The following is a 14,551-nucleotide window of genomic DNA, read 5'->3' as shown; positions in this document are numbered from 1 at the left end:
TGCACTGTGACTCCCATGATTCTTACAGCTTACAAGCCCCTTGTTTCTTGAGACTGTTTTCCAGGATTCATTTTGAGCCCAAATGTGCCCCTTGACCAATGTGCAGAAGGGGCATTGTCTGTGCACAGATACATCCTGAGCTGAGAAATCAGCCTTCTCAGTAGTACTCAGTTTCCTGGATCCTTCTAAAATGTGCAATTTCATCACTACCACTTTCCTGCAGCACTGATGCAATGCTCACTTTCTTGTAAACCTTGGTGACATGCAGAGAGCACACTTGTAAACTCTAGAATGGGGGCAGAATTCTTGATGTCATGAAGATCCATGTCATGAAGAAAAAAGTCTGTGTCAATGAAACAGCTTGCTGAAACAAAACCTGTTGTGGCCTAGAAGTTTTGTCAGTCAACAACGTGACATATTTAGGATGAGGCTGTAGCTGTTAAGGGAAAATGTGTCTCGGGCTCCATTTTCTCTCTGACTTAATAGCCAGAAAAATCAAAGGAAAGGTATGTTTTCTAATCTTCCTGCCTCAATAGTAGGCATGGTGAAATTTCCTGAGCCTGCGGTCTAGATAGATTACGTGGGGTACTAAGATAAACCAGGCAGTAGTGTAAATTAGGGAGTTAATTTTCATCTTAGGCACTTCAGTGGTGTGAGGAGTTCTGCTCAGATAGTGTCAAGCTGCAGATGTCCGGGTATTAGTTCTTTTAATGGCTCTCTTCCTCCAAGAGTTGCTGTCTAAAGACCAGGCAAGGCAACAGACTGCTTAAATGTTGCACATCTATGTAGTGTGAGGTGAGTTTGAACAAGCTTCAGCAAGTACGCCCTTGTTCAGAAGGCAGCTTAGGTGCATGCCTGCTCAGTTTGAACACCCTGCTGTGGGCTGCAGCCACCAGCAGAACATCAGATTAAATGACTGGTAAAAGCAGTAGCTAAACCAGGAAAAAGGAAAATGCTTCAGAAAAGCCCTTAGAGAAACATCAGGCTATCCCTGACTTTTTTTATTTATTATTGTTGTTATTATCATCATCGTTTTTATGATTGTTATTACCATTACCAGTATTAGAGGAGGAGGAAGAGGAGGAGGAGGAGGAGGAGGAGGAGGAGGAGGAGGAGGAGTAAGTATTTAGGTTCTGGTTAATTTTTTAATTTGCAAGTTAAAATGCATTTTGCTGATGCCGTGGAGCCTGAGGTGCTGTAAACAGGACAATCTTGTTCTCAGTGAGGCCAGTTAACCTTTTATCAATATTCTTGCAATAGGGCCAGGTATAGAGTCCTTTAATCCCCATTCTTTCTCATCTGAGCAGAGGGAGTGTGCACAGCTGTCAGGGAATGATTTCAGGTGAGCTGGAGTTGGTGGTTACATGCCAAGATATTCAAGGAGTTAGGTTTAGCACAACAGAAAATGCAAAAAATTTATAATTCCTTACCAGTGTTTCCTGTTTCTACTGGTAAACTGTCAGATGGAGGACCCGAAGTAGCCCTAATTCCACACCTCTTAAAAATGCACCATCTGGCACAGTACATACTTCTGGGTACATTTTGCAGGATCTGCTGCTGGATGGATCCCTACAAATCTATGGGGCCTGATGGGATTCATCTGAGAATCCTCAAAGAGCCGGCTGATGTCGTTGCAAAGCCTCTCTCAATGATTTCTGAATGGTCTTGGGAATCCAGAGTAGTCCCAGCTGACTGGAAGCTGGTGAACATTGTCTGATTTATAAGAAGGGGAAGACAAAGGACTTGTCTTACAGAAGGCAGAAACTGCAGGGTTCTGTCAGTCTCACTTTGGTGCCTGGCAAAGTTATGGAGAAGACTTTTCTGGGAGGTATTGAAAAGCACCTGAAAGACAACACAGACACTGGTCATAGCCAGCATGGCTTCATGAGGAGGAAGTCCTGCTTATCAAACCTGATTTACTTTTATGACAAGGTAACACACCTCACTGACCAGGAGGTGCCAGTTGATGTAATCTTTTTGGATTTCAGTAAAGCTGTTGGTACCATCTCTCACAGGATCCTTCTGCACAAAATGTCCAGCCCACAGCTGGATAAACACATCATGTGATGGGCGAGCAACTGGCTCACAGGTCGGGCACCAGGGGTTACAATGAATGGGGTGACATCAGACTGGGGACCTGTCACTAGTGGGGTTCCACAGGGCTCCATCCTCAGCTCTGCGCTCTTCAATATATCCATAAATTATTTGGGTGCAGGACTGGAAGGGATACTGAGCAAGTTCACAGATGATACAAAACTGGGAGGAGCTGTTGACTCCCTCGAAGGCAGGAAGGCCCTGCAGAGAGACCTTGACAAATCAGAGGGCTGGGCAATCACCAACCATGTGAAGTTCAGCAAGGGAAAGTGCTGGAATCTGCACCAGGGATGGGGCAACCCTGGATGTATGGACAGACTGGGAAATAAGGTGCTGGAGAGCAGTGCCATGGAAAGGGACCAGTGCCCCTGTCCTGGGGTGCATCAGGCACAGCATTGCCAGCCTGGCAAGGGAGGGGATTGTCCCGCTCTGCTCTGCACTGGGGCAGCCTCACCTCGAGTGCTGGGGCAGTTTGGGCACTGCAATATGAGAAACGTACTAAGTTATTAGAGAGCATCCAAAGGAGGCCAATGAAGATGGTGAAGGGCCTTGAGGGGAAGAAACCCTTCTGAGAAACAGCTGAGGTCACTTTCTGTTTAGCCTGGAGGAGACTGAGGGGACGCATCATTTTGGATGACTTCCTTGTGAAGGAAATGGGAGGAGCAAACACTGATCTCTTCTCTGTGGTGACCATTGACAGGACCCAAGGGAATAGCCTGAAGCTGTGTAAGGGGAGGTTTAGGTTGGATATTAGGCAAAGGTTCCTCCCCCAGAGGGTGGTTGGGCAGTGGAACTGCTCTCCAAGGAAGTGGTCACAGCACCAGCCTGACAGAGTTCAAGAAGTGTGTGGACAGTGCTCTCAGGCACATGGTGTGATTCTTGAGGCTGTCCTGTGCAGGGTCAGGAGTTGGACTCAATGATTCTTGGGCGTCCCTTCCAGCTCAGCATATTATGATCCCAGACATGATTATGCAGCTGTATAGACTGGCAGAGAGCTTCTGTCTGAGTAAGTTTTGTTTTGCTCTTGCAGCAGGGAGTGAGTACCTTTAGGAGAAAACACTGCAAGAGATTTCAACACCTGCCAGTAAAAGCTAGTCAGCTGAGAGCCATGGAGTTAGTTGTGAATGTTTCGTAGATGGTGAACGAAGTACCAAGCACAGCATGAAGTGCAGCTTCAGGGACTTTTCCCTGGAATATATGGTTGTGCAGAATTCAGTAAGAGTTTGATGTAACCCTGGTGTTTGATGTATTTACAGGCATTAAAACTGGTTGCATTACATCCACACTTAAAAGAGTAGCCTGGACTGAAGATTTTTTTTGCTAGAGCAATAGGAAAAAACCAGCACTTCTCTTGAATTATTTTCTGCATAAAGCACATGCATTTCAAAAAGAGACAATAGGACAAGTAAAAGGGCAGAAGCATAGAAACTCTTCTTGGAACTAATCGGAATTTTCAGAGAGCTCAGCAACTATAGTTTAGTCTTGTTCTGTAAGGTAGGTTTGCACAAGGAGTGCTCTGAAATAGATCACATTAACGGCACTTACATTGTCGGCATAGCTGCACTTACAGAAAGCATGCAAGCTCTGAGCAGACATAACTAGGGTTTGTTGCTATAATGTTACTACTGAAAGCATCCATACAGTGATGCAGATGAGATCCCTCACCTTTCTGATCCACAGTGTTCTGCTTGTAGAGGCAGTCATTATGCTCAGAGAGCAAAATCCTGTTAGCCCCTGGATAAAACATATTCCTAATATAGATTTTTTAAAGGCTGAGAAATCTGATCCAATTAACACATTGATTGATTTTGTGGACTACTGTGCTAATTACATGCAACCAGTCATTGCTGGGTTAATTAAACGTGCATCCAAAAAACCTACAGCACTAATCTAATTAGCAATGACTACAGCTGTCATTACCTCTTTTCACCTACTTTTAAGCTGTACAAATTTACACTAAGAATCTCGTCCCACAAACTTCTTACATGAATAGCTTTCTTCAATGGGAATAATGCTTCAGCACAGAGAAGAAGCTTTAAAAATTAGACTGAGTACTTTGCAGTCCACAACATAACTTCAGTTCAGCCATCCTCATGATAAGCTCATAGTATATCCGTCAGTTTTGTCAAAATGACAAGACTGGAAGATTTTTCTTTTTAACTGACACGTAATCTTACTGGGAGTGTATGTAGGTCCTACCTTCAAGTGGTTCTCTGCAAGTATCAAACCTAAAAACATATTTGCATTTCAGAAAACAAAAAAGAAAATGTGGGTGAACATTCTTATATATTTGGACAGCTTTAAAACGTGTCAAACATTCTGAGGAAAACATCTGAGAACACTTGGCTTTTTCAGATTTTTTAAAAAAATTCATCAATAAAGAGAAAAAAGTTGAGAACTTTAGTGCTTTTGTGCTTTTCTTCCTTCGGCTTGATTAAAAATGAACACCAATTTTCATACACAGTACAGGGATTATAAGACATTGATAGCTAGTTACTTGGAATGACACCATATATCATGCCATAAACAGCTATATATAGTTTTCACATAGGTCCTTCATGTAAAAGAATAGAGAAAATACTTTCTTGAGTTTTAGTACACAATTTTTATTATTTAAAAACAGGTTAATATATAATGAAAAATAACTATATACTAATCTTCAGTTCATTCACTGTGAGTGACCTGCAGAAGCAAACAGCTTCAGATCCAGTATCAGAACATAATTCAGATGCAATTTTTGGTAAATATTCAACATGGGCCTTGCACTCCAAAGCCATGCTGAACATATTTTCTGACAGAATATTAAGATAGCTCTAATCCCATTGCAGTTCAAATACAAGGAATCATCTACCCAGCCCTTGCACTTAACCAGCTAAGTCAATAGTGTTTTCCAATACCCTAAAAAGGAGCTGTGACAGTTTAGCAACAGTGGCCCAGGTCTGAGAGCAGATTCCCAGAGGACTGAAAAAAACTGGCTTAGAAGTATGCTGAGCTCTGTTGCTGGAAGCTGATCTCTGGTGTGCCAGGTCTGCAAGAGAAATCCAGGGAGAAGCAGCTGGAGAGAGCAGGAAAGCCAGCAGTTGGGCTAATAGCCACTGGTGCTGTGTTGCCTAGCAGTAGACTCCAACCCTTCCTAGCAGAGTTCTCTCAGCTGTTCCTGTAAAGTTGTTGAGGTATTGCTATGATTATAAAGTCCTTCTCAGATTTTCTGTCACATGAATGCCTTTTCTGCTTTAGTTTAAGTGTTGAGAACATTATTTAAACTTTATCTTAGATTCATTGACAATGTTAAAATTCATCAGACTGGGAAATGTGCCTTGTCTTTCCACAGTGAATTTAAATAATAACGACAGTGTATTCATCTGTGATGTTTTCTGTAGGACTATGGCATTTTTTATAATTTTTTTTCCTTCTGCAGTTGAACACTTTGAGTAAAAATAAAGGTACAGAGCAAATGCAGGTATGTGGAAAAGAGAACAAGTGGTTTCTATGGCAAAATACCCTTTGCCACTATCTATCAGTGTAAATTGTGCAGTATATTAGTTTTCAATGAGAACCGAACTCCAGCTGGGATCAATCAGTATGACATTAACTAGTCACAGCTTTCTATGTACCTCATGTCCATTTATGTTTTACACTCTCCAGCCATTATCTTGATGTAAAAGTAGATATATTTTTGCCGGGAACAGACTAAATCTCTTCTTTGTTGCCAATGAAGTTAAATTGGCACTCCTTACAAGCAAAGGCAATGAAAAAAAAGTCATGTTAGTTCTTCAGCCTTTGTTTACTAGCATGCTAGAAACAGTGATAGGAAGGGTGGAAAAATTTTTAGAGTTTTCCCTTGTTGAAGTAAGAACTTAACACATAAGCCCAGTAATTGCATCTCCTTTTCTGTAACAACTGCAAGGAAACACTTGTTACATTTTAGATAAAGTTATTGTTGAAACAGAGAAGATCATGTACAAAGTCTACATTTTTAATATTTTTGTATACTGGCGTGATGACAACTTTTTTTGATTTTTTTATTTGCAAATTCTTATGATCAAGTTAAGCAGTACTTTGCACAGGTTAATTGTGCCCATGTACATTTGCATACAAGTCTGACAGTAGAGATCCAATCACGGGGTCTTTAATCTTCCTAGTTTCACATTTACACTCTTCTACAATCATGATTTCTTTGATCACTGGAACAGAATCAGTGCAGTTGAGATCCAGGCGTTTCATGGAGAACTTGCTGGGCAAGCAATGAGAACAAAAGGTATAAAGATGGTCTTCTGAACCAGGAACGTGAAAGGAACTGCATTTTCCAAAACACAGATTATTCTGTACTGTCACCTTCTCGCAGCTGTTATGAGTAACACCCTGAAACAGAAAGCAGTTCAAGGTTTCTGGTGCAGAAATGGCCCATGGACTTTGCTAGAAGGCATGAATGAAAAGAAAAAGAAAAAAAAAAAAAAACACTGCACTTTTTTTTTCTCAGAACAAAAAGTACAGGTTTCTAAGCCACATCTGTATGTACATATGTCTGTGTGAAATAAATTTAGTTCTGGATATGAAAAGACATGGTCCTGAACAGATTGTGATTACAGAAACACTGAGAATAGATGGTAACTTACAGCGAATACAGCACTTTTACCTATACTGTTTGCTTGTCTTGATGTTACAATATGACAGAATGGCTTCATCTATGCATGGGACAATTTACCAGTTCTCCAAAATTCTTAGCACAGAATTAGACATAGGCAAGTTTTCTACTTAATACAGGAGAAAAGAATCCTTGCTTAGCTGTAAGAAAACAACCAGCTTTTCCTCTTTATATATATACACACACGTGTGTGTGTGTGTGTACATACACATATTTAGCTCTATCTATCTAGAGAGAGAGAGATCGTGATTCAGATCTACAAACAGTTGAGATGTGTATTTATTGAATGGATAATTACTCATCACTTCCCTGCCTGCATAGGCTTTGTCAGAATATCTATGCATAAAAATAATAAATAATTCTTTGAAAATTGAGTCTGCGGCTTTTCAGTGCTGCAATTTAGCAGTTTGCCTCATCAGACTAAAATTTTTTCATCAGTGTCTTTCAGCCACTTACAATGTGTTCTGAAGCCCTGTGACTTAGCCACTGAAATAACCCATGTCCCTTCAGTTGCTGATTACAAGAGACAGGGGCAAAGGCATGTTTGTTGATCTTGAATGCCTGTTCTTACCTGGGCAAAAGGCAGGGTTCTGCAGTTTTCTTGGTGCATTTCATTGGTCTTGATTGGCAGGACAACCTCTTCAGAGTCTGAATTTTTCTTTAACATGAAGTGGTCCCAGAATTTCTTGGCATCTTTTCTGTAGGGAAATTCAGACTCTCTCTTGCTGGAATAATGGGGTGGAGAGAAGTTTTCCACAGGAGAGATCTCTCTGGGTGCAGCCCAGGTTCTCAGGTCTTGGTCTGTGTGGAGTCCTGTATTGGGAAGAATGAATCTGGACATTTTTTTCTCCTCTTTCTTCTCACTTCCAGATGCTGTCTGTGGAATTGATACAAAAAAGCTTGGTACTTCCAGGGTCTCATCAACACCTACTGGGTTCTCGCTTACCAGCTCAGGAGAACTCTGACTTTCAAACAGATTTTTGTCTGGGTAGAATAAGTGCTGAAATGGCCTTCTGCTTTTCCTTTGCTGAGAATTTCTCTGTAGCTCTGTGGCTCCAAGACATGAGAGCACTAACATCTGAAGGAGAAGCAGTGACATGATCCTGGAAAGTGCAACCCTGTAGACCTGCTGCTATTGCAGTGAATGTAATATGCTAGCTTTATATGAGAACCTAGTGTCAGATTATGGCAGAGGAGAGGAGGGCTCAGGGGAGACCCTGGTGTAGCTAATTACATTCATTTACTGTAGATTACAATTATGATAGGGAAGTTTGTGCTAATGAAACTCTGCTTTCAATCTGAGTTATGTGTATTAGAAGCTCCTATCTAAAATCTAGTAACCCAGGATGTTGTGGAGGACAGAAGGAGTCAACAGGAGGAAATGTTTGGATAAGGTGTCTAGTTTAGGCTGAGGAATTAAGGAAACTTTCAAAGTTGTGTATTAGAATGTTCAGTGTGGTCTTCATTGTTTATTTTGACTTTCCATTCCATACAGCCAGAGACTGTCAAAACAGGGAGTGTTATTTCATTACAATAGGAAAAGACAAGCTGATTAAAGTTTGCAGAAACAGTAAGCTCGATCTTGAGACCATGTTTTCAAAAGTCTAACTTTGGTCTTTCAGATTTGGGATATGACCCAAGGTCTGCACTGCTAACAGACTGCCACTCAGACAATCAGAGGAATCTGTCAGGGAGCACTAGCCCTTGCTTGATCTTCCTCACAGCAGGTTTGCAGCTGCTGGAGGGCAGACGTGTCACCAGAAAAGAGCAAAAGGTCTCAAGGTGAGGAAACTCTGCCTCCTGGGCTCACAAAGATTAACTAACAGTGCCACATCCTGTTCAGGCACCAAAGCCACTCCAGGCATCCTCTAAAGTTGGTAAACAAAATGAACATTTAAATAGAACATGTTAGAAAAGACATATTTATGATTCTAGCTATCAAAGTCTCAACAGAAATACCTCAAGACTACTAGACTTTAAAATAGAGGCATTTTCTGCAAAACTACCATGTTATGCAACATGTAAGAAAAAAAAGTCTGCTAGAACAGCATATAGAGAAAGGTTTTGGGAGACAAAAAAGTTATTTTCAATAAACATCACAAACAGGGATCCTAATATTAAAATACTAAAAAGAAATTCTGCTTCAGATAATTTGCCATTTAGGTACCCTAATCTCTACATACTCCTGTTTCTACGAAAGTCTATCCATAGACTCTAAAGTTTTTATTATTCTTGAAAAAATAAATAGTGTGTACTAGATGTATGAAGTTACTTGACTTTAATTTTCAGGGAATTAATTTATTACCTAGAACTGCAGTTTGAATCTTCACATCATATCTGTGCTGGCCAACAATTTGAACTGAAGCAGTTGACTTTTGTAACTAAAATACCTGTTATCTGATGTGTACTGATAAAAGTCACTCAAAACTATTCAGGATTTCCTTCTTTTTTTTCACTCTGTTTTAGTTGCTGAAGAGTCCCGAGACTGGGCTGATATTCACACCTATGTATTATATTGTATGATGTTTACACAGAGGATGTGATACATTTGCCAATGCCTTTCAAACATAAAATTTGTCTGTTTGAAGCAAGATACATATTTGCAAGTCATCTAAGGATGTCTCTGATAATGCACAGATGAAAACTAAGTGAACTGTAGAACTGGAATGATTTGGCTTCCCAGACTATCTAACCTAAATTGGCCTGGGTTATTGCTGCAGTGTAAATGTTAAGAAGGAATGTATAAAAATCTTAGTATTGACATATATGTATAGATATTTTGCTGCTAATGTTACATTGCAGTGCAAAGGCAATGAAAAAAACCTATTCAAGATCCAAATCCATTCCTGGTACATACCATTCTGTCCTGTAACATATAGCAAGAAGAAAGGCCTTTGGGGGCTTCAGATGTAAATGCACAAATTATCATTTACAGAAGGGTAGGGAAGAAGACTGAAGCAAAGAAGTGTCAGCAAGTCACTCTGCAAGCTGCTCCGCAACCCAAAGGCTGATAAAAGAGTTCTCTTCACTTCTAGGTCAAGCCAGTTCTAGTTACTGGGGTTTTTTGGATGGTTTTACCTAAGATCTGATGAGACCCAAAAGCGGCATGCCAACTCTGGTTTTGCCAAGCAAGTCTAAGACTATTCCTTCATGCCTACAATAGTATGCTATGGCTGCTTTCCAAGAGGCAAAGTTGGTAAGATATGGGACCTGGTACATCTGGCCATGGTTTGTTCAATATATAAATACTGGCTTAATTTGTTTCAAAGTCAGCTGCCTATATAACTATGCAGAGGTAGCAGGTCTCTCCTCAGCCTCTCAGCTTAGGCAAGAGCCTGCCTGCATTACAGGAAGGCATCCCAGCTCAGACAGCAAGCTCAGATAATCATTCTAAAGTTAAAAATAGCAAGCATTTGCAAGTTTCTTTGTGGTGACATCAACTGCAAAGACTAATCATTGACTACAGGGATTGGACTGGGCACATAAACATTATGTTCCAAATAGACCTAATCTCAGATTTATACAAAAAAACAATGCTGTTTCTTTTCTAAAAACTTGTTTTCCTGCCTGATTACCCTTTCATATAAGCATAGAGCATGTTTTCACTGTATTTTGGTTGTTAAATCTTGTGGCTCTATGCAGCAGTGCCTTTCAAGCAGGCTTTGATTTGCCTTCATAGTAGCAATTTATTCAGGACATTCTGTTTTCACTAGAAATAGTCACTGTGAATGTTTTCCCATCCTTTTAAAACTGTCAGGTCTACAGATGACAAGTGCTATGCAAATGCGAAGTGGTATTATTCATCTGTTTCAAAGCTGGAGTTTATTCAATCATTATGGACATTATCTATGCTGCCAGTTGATGCCTAAAAATAATTCTTGGGCAGCACTTGAATTACTTGCCTTCTGTTGAGCTAAATAGTCTCATCATACCATGATTGATGATAAAATCATTAAAATGGATTTTCTATATACAGTCCAATTCAATATCTCCTAATTTTCAAAACACATCCTATGTAGACAAACTTGTATTCAGATATATCTTTAATAGATCCCATATGAAGACCTCAGAACTAATGAATCACTATGCAGTTTGTTCTCCAATAATTGTACTTATCAAAGAAGGCCATCTGTGGTCTTTGTTTTACTGAGTTTCAGGGAAACAGATCACATACAGGCCTCATGGGAAATTTTTAATTATGAAACCAAGAGTCTTTTAACAAGGTATGAGATGAAAGAACAGACAATAGGTTTGTTTAGTTTTGTACCTCCAACCTTAGATACTCTACATCATGAACACCCCTCTGTTTCAAGTCCTCTCTTGCACTGTTTCTTGCTTCACTCATTTATATCTTCCTGTTCACTTTTCTCTGTTTCTTTTCTGTGTTTTAGCAACAGAACGAAGAACAGCAATAAGTTTCATACTGCAGCCAAAATGAAGGTGCTCACACTTTAAAATGTTTATGTCTTCACAGTGGGGCTAGGATGAGTGTCCTTTCACTCGTGTTGGCCCATGTTCTTCTGGCTGTAGGTTCATACACAGGATGCAATGGGTGGTTCTCTCACTGTTAGAATTGTCCAGACTGCTGGGTTTTGTACAGGTGTCCTCCTCCTGAAGCATCTCCTGAATGGTCCTGGCACATATGTACTGCCTAATTGACAGTGTGTCCAATTCCAGACCAAGCATGAGGAGTTCCCTTGGGTATGTGATTGGTTGCTGCAGGTTACTAAGGCATGGGACAGGGATAAAGAGACTGGGAAAACCTGTGGGACAGGGAAAAAGGAGTCTGGGCAAACACACAATTCAGTCTTCAGGAAGATGCATATTCTTATATTGTTGCGAATAATTTGAGAGAGGTAATTCACTGAAGAATTTGACCCCACCAACAAAATGTTTGTAATATAATCCAAGGAAGATGCAGATAAGGTTTCTTAGGTAAAATAAAAATTTGTATAGACTTATCTTAAAATTTCTTCTCTGTGAATAAAATTATAATCTTTTGCTCACTGTGCTTATATGCAATACTTCAGATACAATATTCTTAATCACAGAATCACAGAATCATTAGGGTTGAAAGGGACCTCTGGAGATTGTCCAGTCCAGCCCACCTGCCAAAGCAAGGTCACCTAGAGCAGGTGACACAATGCATCCAGATGGATTTTGAATGTCTCCAGAGAAGGAGACTCCACAACCTCCCTGGGTAGCCTGTTCCAGTGCTCTGCCACCCTCAATGCAAAGAAGTTCTGCCTCATGTTGAGGTGGAAATTCTTGTGCTTGAGTTTATGGCCATTGCTCTTCAACCAGTTGCTGGGCAGCACTGAAAAGAGTCTGGCACCATCCTCCTGACACCCACCTTTGAGATATTTGTATGTATTGATGAGATCCCCTCTCAGTCTTCTCCAGACTAAACAGGCCCAGCTCCCACGGTCTCTCCTCATAAGAGAGATGCTCCAGACCCCTGATCATCCTTGTGGCCCTCCACTGGACCCTCTCCAGTAACTCCTTGTCTCTCTTGTGCTGAGGAGCCCAGAGCTGCACACAGAACTCCAGGTGTGGCCTCACTAGGGCCGAGTAGAGGGGGAGGATCACCTCCCTCGACCTGCTGGCCACACTCTTCCCCATGCACCCCAGGATGACATTGGCCCTCCTGGCCACAAGGGCACTGCCAGCCCATGGACAGCTTGTGATCCACCCAGAGTCCCAGGTCCTTCTCCACAGGGCTGCTCTGTAGGAGGTCAGCCCCAGCCTGTGCTGGCACTTGGGGCTGCTCCTCCCCAGGTGCAGGACCTGACACTTGCCCTTGTTGAGCCTCATCAGGTTTCTCTCTGCCCAACCCTCCAGCTGATCCAGGTCCCACAGAATGGCAGCAGAGCCTTCAGGTGGGTCAGCCACTCCCCCCAGTTCCCTTCCTCCAGGTTTTTGATAAACAAGTTCAGTAAGATTGGTCCCAGTATTGATCCCTGGAGAACACCACTGACTGCAGGCCTCCAGCTGGACTCTGCTCCACTGATGACAACCCTCTGAGCTCTGCCTTCAGCCAGTTCTTGATTCACCTCACTGTCCATTCCTCTAACCCACATCTCCTGAGCTTACCTGCGAGGATGTTATGGGAGACTGTCAAAAGCCTTGCTGAAGTCAATGTAGGCAACATCCACTGCTCTCCCCTCATTGACCCATCTTGCCATACCATCACAAAAGGCCATCAGATTGGTCAAACATGATTTGCCTTTGGTGAGTGCATCCTGACTACTCCTGATGACCTTCTCTTCTTTTATGTGCTTGGTCATGGCCTCCAGAGTGATCTGTTCCATTGCCTTTCCAGGGATGGAGGTGAGGCTCACTGGCCAGTAGCTTCCTGCCTCCTCCTTTTTGCTCTTTCTGAAGATGGGAGTGACATTGGCTTTCCTCCAGTCATCAGGCACCTCTCCTCCATTATTTTTCAAAGAAGATGCAGAGTGGGCTTAGCAACAACATTTGCCAACTCCCTCAGCACCCATGTGTGCCTTCCATCAGGGCCCATAGATTTAAGTCTGCCTAGCCAATCTCTAACCAAACCCTCTATGGCCAAGGGCAGGTCTTCCTTTCTCCAGCCTTCCCCTCTTGTCCCCAAGGTCTGGGTTTCCTGAAGGATGGCCTAAGCAGTAAAGTCTGAGGCAAAGAAGGAATTCAGTTACCCAGCCTTCTCTGTGTCATCCATCACCAGGATACCCACAATATTCCTATAGTCCTCCTGATGCCTCTTCCTGGTCTTAAAATCAAGAATCAAAACATGGTTAGAAGGGGCAAAAGGATTTTACCTCTGTATTTATTTTAAGCATCCTTAGGTGCACCACGTCCAGGTGGAATGCACCGAAATGCACACCGCAATGGGCACACACAATAGATCGGGTATAACATTACAGGTCTTACTAATTAGCATGTCTATCAAAGATTCCCCAGTGAGAGGCTCGAGTGAGCCCCTCTCCCCAAGGAGCCTTCCCCTGGATGGTTCTGTCTTAGTTTACAGAATGTGTTCTGGAGAGGACCTTGGGGTCTGGGGCACACTGATCCCTAACTATGAAGCTTCTAAAATGTTTAGTCTCCTAGCTTGACAAATTCTTTTAGCCTAAGAATGTAGGCTAAAAAACACTAAGAATACAGAAATTATAAACATGTATATAAAAGGGGTATAAAAGAAAAGGCAAAAAATCATCATGGCATCACTCCCAGTTGGCCTCTATCTTTTTCCACGTTCCATAAATTTCTTTCTTCCATTTGAAATTTACTAGAAGTTCCCTGCTCATCCCTGTAGATCTCTTGCCAGCTTTGTTTGATTTCTTGCTCATGGGGATACGTATGGTCTTGAGTTGGCAGGAATGCTGAATATTGACCAGCTCTCCTGGACTCCCTTGTCTTCTATACCCCTAACCCATGGGATTCCTCTAATTAGGTCCTATTGATTGGTACTACTTCTGATTGAAAACAATGCATTACCTCAATGCCAAAAAAAAAAAAAACTTAAAAACCAAAGCCTATTGTGTTCATGTCATTTAAGTGTACCAACAGTACCAACATAGAGAACAGTATTTAAGTAACAGAGTAGAAGAGTTATCCAAATTACAGTCAGCATAGCTTCTCAAAGGGTAATAAGAGAGGAAAACTACCTCTCTCCCCTGAAGATGACTGAGGTTTCTGAGAGACAATGACTTTTTTCACATTCTTCTTTAAATCAAGCATCATATTAAAGTTCATTTTTATAGGCTGACAGTCTTTCTTGAATCCATTCTTCTTGTATATCTGCTTGCAGACCTTTAACTTTCCTTGGATTAATTT

At 41.6% G+C, this 14,551-nt stretch overlaps 1 protein-coding gene across 1 annotated transcript; it reads right to left on the bottom strand.

The window, feature by feature from the left end:
* Positions 1-6,162: 6,162 nt before the first annotated feature.
* Positions 6,163-7,838, bottom strand: CER1 (cerberus 1, DAN family BMP antagonist). The gene is made up of 2 exons (XM_010392962.1): positions 7,311-7,838; positions 6,163-6,456 (listed from the first exon to the last, which is right to left on the bottom strand). The coding sequence occupies exons 1-2, from the start codon at positions 7,836-7,838 to the stop codon at positions 6,163-6,165; spliced, it is 822 nt and encodes a 273-aa protein (XP_010391264.1).
* Between the last annotated feature and the right edge of the window lie 6,713 nt (positions 7,839-14,551).

This window comes from Corvus cornix, chromosome Z (genome assembly GCF_000738735.6).
Source record: "Corvus cornix cornix isolate S_Up_H32 chromosome Z, ASM73873v5, whole genome shotgun sequence".
NCBI lineage: Eukaryota > Metazoa > Chordata > Aves > Passeriformes > Corvidae > Corvus > Corvus cornix.
Note: the sequence above shows the minus strand (reverse complement) of the source record. Positions and strands in the feature narration are given on the sequence as shown.

What these genes read in the sequence shown, in the direction of transcription:
- CER1 (XM_010392962.1), bottom strand. Translation starts at nt 7,838, where the DNA reads ATGTCACTGCTTCTCCTTCAGATGTTAGTGCTCTCATGTCTTGGAGCC. An exon ending in GAACCCTGCCTTTTGCCCAG is followed by an intron (nt 6,457 to 7,310) that starts GTAAGAACAGGC and finishes TTTCTGTTTCAG; the next exon opens with GGTGTTACTCATAACAGCTG.